Source organism: Trichechus manatus, unplaced genomic scaffold (genome assembly GCF_000243295.1).
Source record: "Trichechus manatus latirostris isolate Lorelei unplaced genomic scaffold, TriManLat1.0 scaffold00063, whole genome shotgun sequence".
Classification (NCBI taxonomy): Eukaryota; Metazoa; Chordata; class Mammalia; order Sirenia; family Trichechidae; genus Trichechus; species Trichechus manatus.
In genome coordinates this window covers 87,873-97,586 of record NW_004443999.1, presented here as the reverse complement: position 1 = coordinate 97,586, position 9,714 = coordinate 87,873, and the positions used below count along the sequence as shown (strand labels likewise).

The 9,714-nt window shown below is 43.0% G+C and overlaps 1 protein-coding gene across 1 annotated transcript in view; it reads left to right on the top strand.

Annotated features, from left to right (window-relative positions):
• MYO5B (myosin VB) overlaps window positions 1–9,714 on the top strand; it is a gene marked incomplete at its 3' end in the record, with an annotated part of 218,200 nt that overhangs the window by 156,597 nt on the left and 51,889 nt on the right. Inside the window, exons 19-22 of the mRNA XM_023733930.1 lie at window positions 3,475–3,559; window positions 5,352–5,494; window positions 6,701–6,820; window positions 9,079–9,307. Coding sequence (XP_023589698.1) covers window positions 3,475–3,559; window positions 5,352–5,494; window positions 6,701–6,820; window positions 9,079–9,307 — 577 coding nt within the window. The remainder of the gene's footprint in view (window positions 1–3,474; window positions 3,560–5,351; window positions 5,495–6,700; window positions 6,821–9,078; window positions 9,308–9,714) is intronic.

Sequence of the window (9,714 nt, the reverse complement as noted above, 5' to 3'; positions counted from 1 at the left end):
GCCACTTCCCTCCTGCTCTGAACTCCTTCCTGTAGCTGTTGCTGTTGAAACCAGTCACTCGAGGCCTCTTCTAGGCTGTTGACATAACTGTTCTCCACATGTTTGCCTTCTGAACTGTCAGGAGACAGGATGGTGAAGTGGTTAAAAATACGGGCCTGGGCCCGAACAGCTCAGGGCAAATCTCAGCTGTACCCCCTTCCTGGCTGTGTGACCTTTGACAAGTTTCTTAACTTTTCTGTGCCTTAGTTTCCTTAAAAGTGAAAAATGACAGTACCTACCTCAAAGGTGTTAAGTAAATTTATAACAGTGTCTTGGACACAGGAAGAGCTCAATAAACGTTAGCTTATTTCCTCAATTAGATTGTGACTTGCTTGAGGTCATGAACTCTAGCTTGACTCCCTCCTAGTTCCTAGCTCCATACCCTGACATAGTCTATGCTGAATGAAAAAAAAAGTAATACCCAGGGTTCTGGGCCAGGAGTCTGGAATCTTCTGTGCCTCTCCTCCAGGCTCTTCTGTGAATTACAGGAATGATACTCTTGAATGATGGCACCGATATTTCCCTCCCCTACAGCAGTTAGAGCGTCTCTTCCACCTTTGGTTTCATTTCCCTAGCTTGTAGGTGCCTAACACAGCCATGTCTCCCAAGTAAGTTCAAATTCTGTTTCTGCACAGCTGTCTATGCATTTTGTCTACTCTTTCTTCTTCTTCTTCGTTCTCTTCTCTGCCTAAGCCTGTTTCCCATTCTAAATAAGTTCCCATTTCTATAGCATATTCATGCTTATTTACCCGGAACAGAGGCAAATAAGCCTTGCCTGATAGGCATTGTCCAATCAGTTTGTCCCATGGTTTTCTACTAGAAACCTTGCAGTTGGCTCTTTTTACAGAGAAGTGTACAAATACCAAACCTGAAAAAAATAAATCAAGACAAAACAACACGCAAAACCCATAGTTAAACATTGGTACCCCAAAGATAAGCTAGTAACGGCAGTATTTCTTTCCTTTAACTTAGCATGGACTATATTAGCCTGATAGTTACAGGTCTTGTCCCCAGTGTTGGCTTTGATGAGCTATCCCAAACAGGCTTGTAGTAATTAGAAATACTGTACTCCAAGTCAAGCTGCCTGCAAGAGTTAAAAGACAAGGGAAAAAGGAACCGCTAAATGGTGTTTAATGAGTCCTGAAACCTAGCGAAGGTATTTATCATGCTCAGAGGAATACTCTGTACCTGCCTGGTTCCATGTTGCCAAAGCATCTCTCAATGTTTCTGCATCCCTGACAGCAAAAGAGAGGCCATTTGACTGCAGACATTTGTCAACTGTCATGTCTGCCAACAAACTCACCATGAGCTAGCTGGCTGGGAGGGCTGGGGGTGACCAGTACCTGGGGAGATATTCGGGAAGTGTTCTCTGACCTCCTGGGCTGTAGAGCTAAGTGGGGGATCAGTCCTTTCCTGCTCTTCCCTAAAGAACAGAAACGTGGGCCGACCTCCAGAATTGTTCAGGCAAGGAAGAAAAACAAATCTCCCCTAATGCCTCTTTGATATGTGGCTTGGAACAACAAAGCTGAGTTCATTGGAGGCTTGCATTCATGAGTCAAAGCCCTGGAGGAGATGGTAGGAAGAAATGAGGCTCAGAAACAGTGGAAACCTTTGGTGGTGTACACTGTTAACCACAGCTCTCCCCAACGGTAGCTGTGGCTCTGATTTTAGATCACAGGTGGTTGCAGTGAAATTACACGACCTTAGGCTGCATTCATAGAAACAGATTTCAGATCCGACCAGTGGTTATGAGGTAGACTCTGACGGAGTACAGGTAGGCCCTAAGGGACCTGTGTGATCATCTCTCCTCTATTCCTGCATAGGGCTCCGATGTAGCAATCCCACCATCTGGTCTCTGCTACTGAGCACATGCTAGTTATTATATATGTTGTGTTAGTGTACTCTTTCTGTATATGTAGAGAAGCATTCTCCCCGCAAGTAGATCATAAAATGTGCCAAGATGGCCAGAATCTGTTGACTTCAACCAAAGATTGTGAGGTCGTTCACTGTGTCAGCACAGTCTTACCAGTTGTCTGTGGAGAAGCTGGTCACACAGACCAAAAACTAGGAGGCCATCTTACCCGTCTTTTTTCGTTTTGTAACAATTTGTACACAATGTGCTGCACTCAGTAGATTGTTTTATTGTGGAATGGGATTTTGTTAACAGCTTTATTGAATATAATTCCCATATCATGCAGCTCACCTGGTTAAAGTGCACAATTAATGGTTTTTAGTATATTCACAAAGTTATGCAACCATCAATTATTAATATTAGAATATTTTCTTCATTCCTAAAAGAAACCCTGAAATCATTAGCAGTCACTGCCCATTTCTCCTCAACTCCATGTCCCCACCTCTAGCAACTACTAACTAATCTGCTTTCTGTCTCTATAGATTGCCTATTCTGGACATTTCGTATAAATGGAAGCAGACAATACGTGTCCTTTTGTGACTGGCTTCTTTCATTTGGGATAATGTTTGTAACATTCATCCATGTTGTAGCAGGATCAGTACTTCATTCCTTTCTATTGCTGAATAATATTTTATTGTGTGGAGTTACCACATTTTATTTATTGATGGACATTTGGGTTGTTTCCACTTTTTGGCTATTATGAAACATGCTGCTGTGAACATCTGTGTGTAAGTTTTTGTGTGGGCATAGTTTTTGTTCTTGGGTATATAACTAGGAGTGGAATTGCTGGGTGATATGGTAATTATATTTAACAACTGAGGAACTGCCAGACTGGTTTTCCAAAGTGGCTGTACCGTTTCACATTCCCACTAGCCATGTATGAGGGTTTCAATTTCTCCACATCCTCTTTAACACTTATTATCTTTTTTCTCTTCCTTTTTTTTTTTTCTTTTCTGCCATTTTCTCTTCAGTAATATTCAGCTTATGTTTCCTTTGGGGATGTTCTCAAAAACTAAATGCTAAATTGGACAGTTGATTATCGATACCAAGTTTCCTTCCCTTTCTGAGGATCTGGACTGTGCTGGTCTAATAAGACCAGGGGAGGACTAGTAGGAAGAAGACCAGAGCTAATTGGTTCAATGTGAGCTTCTGGCTTTCTTAAGACTCAGATTGAAGAGCTAAAGATTTACCAAGACAGGCAATCAAATCCAAGGACATGAAAGCCTGTTATCTTTGCAAGTCCCTGAACAAGGCATGTGAGCTTAATGTAGACTTTTTGTGAAGCTTTTATGGGTATTGGAAGACCATCAACAGTGATGGTGAGCTCCTCCGTCTTGTTTTAATGGGATTTTTCTTTCAGTATACAGTTCTCCCCTCAAAATGCAAGAAACTTTGGCTGATTTGGTTTTCTTAAATAAAAAGAACATTTAAACATACCCAGTTGAAATTCAGACCCCACAAAAGAAGTCCTTCCTTTGGCCAGCATCACAAGGGGAAACATTTTTCCCTGTTCTCTCTTTCAGCGAGTGGCAGACCTGGAGCAAGAAAATGCTCTCTTGAAGGATGAGAAAGAACAGCTTAACAACCAAATCCTGTGCCAATCTAAAGGTAAGTACCAAAGTACTTGATTTTTGTTTTGAGTTTTAATCTGTTTTCCACACCTTTTTTCCTCAAATGTCCCCAAGAGACTCCCAGCAAGCCTGCAGTTAGAGTCAAGATGCTGCAGTTGGGAAAGGACTTTAATAGAAGAGAGATGAACCTGTGTACTTCTGTTTCATGAGAAACTATTTGCTCTGTAAGCCTTCACCTGAAGTACAATAAAAAATTGAAAAAAATTGAAAAAAAAAATAGATGAGAGATGGAAAAAGGAATGGTGATCTTTAGGATCCTGCTGTGACATTTGGTTTCAAGAATTTAATAAGGTGAGACACACACATACTGAACAATATGACACATGGGACTTCGTGGGATTTGGAGTCAGGGAGACCTGTATTCAAATCCTGTTTCTACCGTATGCTACTGTGTGGCCTTGAGAAAGCCACTTAATGACCGCAGTCCTCAGTGTCTTCATCTGCAAAATGGACATAATATTACAGATGTCAGAGAACTCCTATGAGGAGTGAGTGATACTACATGTGACGTGCTTACTGTGGTGCTTTGACACACAGTGAGCATCAGGAGCTGCTTTTATTGCTGTTTTGAAATTGTATCTTTGGCATCCGTAGTACTTGCCATGGTTTCTTCTAAGCAGTGGGTCACCTGTTAACGTTTGCTGAAGAGAAGGCCATGAATCAGATCCCACCTCAGCCTCTCTTAGCCACCTCCTGGGCCACCTTCAATCCCCACATACCACTTGGCTGTGTAGGAGCAGTGGGAGTCTGCAGACCCATGTTCTTGCCCGGCTCACTATGGCCTGAAGCAAATCTTTCTCCTCTTCCCATCCTCTGGTTCCTCCTCTGTGTCATGAAAGAATAGAACTCAGTGACCTCACAGGCCTACCCAGCATAAAATCTTGTTGAAAACATAAAACGTTTTTAAATTCTCCTTTAAAAATTGTTCCTTTTCCAGAATTTCAAATTCTCATGGAATCCAGACTTTCTGGAGCCATGGAGGCTGGATGAACCCCCAAAACTATTGCCCTGAGATAATCTTTAAGCCTTAAACCAAAAATATCCCATGAAATCTTTAAACCAAACAGTAGTTTAGCTTAATTAGTAAAGAATGTCTGCCTTGAGCACTGTGCTCTTTTAAAGAACTATCTATATTGGATCAAATTGACAACAGCAACTCAAAGGATTAGATAGGAAGCTTAGGGGGCAATGAGTTTATGTTAATGGGGGAGGAACAATTCAGAAAAGGAGGATGAGAATGATTGTACAACTTGAAGAATGTAATCAACGTCATTGAATTGTACATGTAGAAGTTGGTGTACTGTGTATCTTTTTAACAACAACAAAAATGTTTTTTTAATTGTTCCTTTCCATTATATGAACAGTCCATGTTATCTATGTGTCTACCCTCCCTCCTCCAACCTACCTTTTGGCCTTCTCTTCTCTTAAATCTCCTGCATTCTCCCTGCCTTCCATCAACCGGAAAAACCCAGGAATAGGGAAGAAACTGTAGACAAAACCTTGGTTAACCGGGGGAGTTCTCCCAAGCGCTGCCCACTTCTTCCCACTTCCCCAGGAGCAGGGTGGCTCTTTCTGCCCGTCTCTGAAGACTTAAGACAGAATAATGAGCTTCCCCTTTGCTCTGCAGTAAGTGAGGTAGCTTAATAGATTCATATGAGCTTGTCGTAGCAGTCTTTTAACAAGAGATTAATCAGCAAGCATGAGTCAATACATGTGAGGGGAATCCATTCAGAAGGCAAAACTGCAGCTTAAATGTGCCTGCTTTCCAGATGGATTTGCTGAGAACTCTGTCAAGGAAAATCTGATGAAAGATCTGGAGGAGGAGCGGACCCGGTACCAGAACCTCGTGAAGGAATATTCACAGTTGGAGCAGAGATATGACAACCTTCAGGATGAGATGACCATCATAAAGGCAAGGAGGGTGGTTCTGCTGCCCCACTGCTGCAGCCCCCCGGCTCCCTGGCCGCCATCCACCTTGTACCCTTGTTCTCATGCAGTGCCAGTCACTGCACTGCTCTCTGACACACCGCCGGTGCTCACTAAACATGTGCTGCGTAAAACGGTGGTGCCTTCCAGCATCTCTTCTTGCCACTCCTGGGGAGAGGTTCTGCATAGGGAAGTAGCTGGGCTGGGTGATTCATTCCTAAGGACAGCTACTTTTCTAACTATGGGGTCTTAGAAAGATCTCAGTTATGCATTTAAGGAAAATTCCACCCAGGTGTATGTGTTATCTTTCTTGTTTCCTTTTCTGGGAACATCCCTGCGTTGGAACAACAATGATGTCAGGGAGTTGTAATCTTGGCTTCATTAGTGCCTGCTGCAGAGAGGGACTTGGAGGTCTTGACCTGTACCCACATCTGATCGTTTCTCCTCATCACTGATGAAGTGCAGTCGGCGTAGAAACATTTTCATGATTATTTCAGGATCTCAGTCATTCTTTTTTTACCCCATATAAACATTCCCTCCAGAAATGCATATGCAAACAAGATTGAATAAGTTAATTGCATAGAAACCAGGAAGAGAAGCTGAAGAGGACAATATATAGAAATCTAAAAATTTTCCTAGGAAGCTTAGTTTTCACTCTCAAAGCCAAATCAGATGTAAAAAAGGGGGGAGGGTGGTATTTTTAAATGAACAGTGTAAGTGACAAACTATTTCAAATATGTTAGTATTTTCATAAACAAAATTGGAGTGCAGGTTGAAGGAAAGGGGTCATTAGCAGCAGGTTTTTGGTACCCTTTTCAGAAGGGAGGCCAGTGACAGGACTGCCTTTGTGCAGTTGGAAGGTGAGACTGGGAGGGAAGGCTTATTTCACCAGAGAAATTGTCCTTGTAAGTGTTAAGATTTGCATTTCCTTAAGAGACAAAGGAGCTCGGTTCTTGCCAGAGCTGTGCTTTCGTCTTCTTGTCGTTGTATTGGTTCGCTAGATGGATGACCAAAAAAGAACTGTAGGTGAAACATTTCATAGCAACCGTTCTGTTTAGCCATCATTCCAAGAAACAGTGATAACTGTTCTTGACAAGTGAGGCAGAAGGCCAACTCCATGGCCTGCTGCTCTTTGGGAATGAACAGTTATTACATTGTTATTAATGAGTTTTCACTTTTTTTTCTTCAATAGCAAACTCCAGGCCACAGGCGGAACCCATCAAACCAAAGTAGCTTAGAATCTGACTCTAATTACCCCTCCATCTCGACATCTGAGATCGGAGACACAGAGGATGCCCTCCAACCGGTGGATGTAAGTAATGCAGGCTCTTGGCTGCTGTCTGTGCCCCAGAGGGAGCATTTATTACCTGCATGGAGCTGCCCAGCAGAGGTTTAATGCTTGTTGTAGTGACCAGAGTAACCAGGGCCTAATTCTTGATAGCAGGATCCCTCAGACTGCAGTGGGTTTATAGATAGTACTCTAGAATTAACATTCACTGTGCAAAGCAATACATGATCATTCACCTTACCCACTATCCAGAAAGGAAAGAAGAAGGTGGATATCTGATTGCTCTTGCAAAACTCAAAACTGATGCAGAGAGTGTAATGGCTGCTTAAGAAGGAGCAGCTAAGTCATTAAAATAGACGTAATTTATCATCCCCAGTTCATAGTTACAGCGCATATAGTAACATCAATAAATGCCCAAGAAAATTTTCTTTCCTGACTTAAAAACTGGATAAAATTCAGAGAACAGCAAATATTCGGAGTGAAAGTATGCTGGGTGACTTACTTTGTCAGTAACAGCCTCTTAGAGTCACTAATAATGAACCACATGGTGGACCGTATGGTCTGTGTGTAATTTTGTCAAAGGTACAAAGACACACAATTTTTCTTCTGGCATTTGAGAAGGAGAAAATCACAAGCATACAAAAACCTTGTGAAATGCTTGGAGATAGGAATAGAGAGACAGTTGTAAAAATAAATGTGTGGGGATTTTTTTGGAAATGGAATAAGTAGTGATGGTAACAAACATAGTGAATGTAATTAATGTCACTCAAATATACACTTAAAAATGTTTAAAACGGCCAACTTTTTGTTATATGTATTTTACCACAAGAAGTTTTTAAAAGGCAATGCCTGCCCAAAAGCAAAGACAAGAAGGCAGGAAGGGACAGGAAAACTGGACGAATGGACACGGGGAACCTGGGGTGTAAAGGGAAAGGGGGAGAGTGCTGACACATTGCGGGGATTGCAACCAAATTTTTGAATGAGAAACTAATTTGCACTGTAAACTTTCACCTAAAGCACAGTAAAACTTTTAAAATAAAAAAGGGAGGGTTAGGAAAGAGAAGAAGCAAATATGTGTTGAGCCTGTGCTTACATGCCAGCACTGCTGGTTAGAGCTGAAGGGTCAGATGTGCCAAAGCCAGAGAAGGCCCTGCCCTCACAGAGCTTGTCTGATGGGGAGTCAGACACTAAATGGCTAAAGGAACTATTCTGTAATATTGTACAGGCTTGCTAATCAAGGACAGTAAAGGACAGAGTGATGGAGCAGAGGGTAGAAGGGTGGAAAAAGAGGTCCCCAGGATACAAGATCTCTTGTCTGTCATACAGGTCCATGTGGTTTGCAGGCTTAAGGCCCTCAGTTTTGCTGTTACAGTCTCCTAAGTCTAGGCCCCCCAAGGCTTCCATCAGCCTGAACTCCAGACTCACCATCCAGATGTTTGTGTATGTGATTGTCTGCATGCTGATGTAAGCACTTCCACCAGTGAGCTGTGCTCTTCAAGGAAGCTGAGACGGGGCTCTTGGTTTCGGCCAGAGCAGCTAGCACAGTGCTGGCTAAGCACAAAGCACTCATTAAATGCTGGCAGAACCCAATTATATTGTCACACATGTATACACATGTACTTAAAAAAATCCATGTGGCTATGGTTACAGAGATACACACTGATAGGCAAGATGGGCATGTTAGTGCACATACAACCACATGTTACAGACCCCTGGAGGGCACATCCAGGCACGAATCTGAAGGGAAAAATATCGACTGGGAAATGGATGCTCCAAGTTCTGTTGGATAAATGAGCTCTGTGGAGAGGGAGGTGTTGAGTGTTTCAAGGTACAATCAGGTGATATTTGACAGCACCTTTACAGTGATTAGTAACCACATTGATTCTTCATCAGGAAGCATTATGTCCTGAGTTTTACAATTTCTCTGATGTGAGGCCATTTTCTAGAAGTGAGCTCTTTTAACTTCCAAATAAAATGGCTATGTCTTTACACATTTGTTCTTGGAATATATGATCGGTCGTTCTAAGTGGCTCACACAGAAAGAATATAAATGGCTGAGATTCAGATGTTATCTAGACAGAAAGTGAGCCTGCAGTGCCAATGTTAATATGAAAAATGATGGGTGGTTGGCATTGGCTTTGTATTTGAGGCACGGATTGATGTTTGGGAGGGGAGAGAGGACAGACAGCTGATACAGAGGTAGGTGGTGAGGTGCCACATGTTCCCTAAGGCATTTACACTGCTGAAACCTTCTTTTCCCTGCTCTCCATCTTCCTTTGAAGGAAATCGGCCTGGAGAAGGCGGCCATGGACATGACAGTCTTCCTGAAGCTGCAGAAGAGAGTGCGAGAGCTGGAGCAGGAGAGGAAGAAGCTGCAAGTGCAACTGGAGAAGCGAGAGCAGCAGGACAGCAAGAAAGTCCAGGTGCGAGGAGGGGTTGCCAGCCCTCAGAGCGTGCCTCGGGGTACTGGGATCAAAGCAGATCCAGCTCACTTCTCCCAGGGGTGGCATGGCAGGGTGTGACCCCATGGGATTATGCTGGTATTGGGTTTCAGAGAATAGTTTCCATCTTGTGTTGGAGTCCACTAAGCCATCTTTGCAAGTGCCCCATATCCCCTCAGTTGGACAGGAGTCAGATTCCTAGTGCCCCCAGGGCAAAGGATTTCCACTGGCGAAGCTAAGGGGAGAGTCTGTAGCATCATCACCCACTTGTTCAGGGGGAGGATAATTTCCTGCACAACTGTTGCCTGAGAAGAGAGGCACTCATGCCGAGAGAACTAGGGTGTGTAATGAAAGTATAAATACAGTCATGGGCTGCATAGCATCCCTTCAGGCAAAGTCTGACTGCATACACACCTGTGGTCCCATAAGGTTATAATAGAGTTCAGAAATCCTGATTGGAGAACATCTTTAACATAA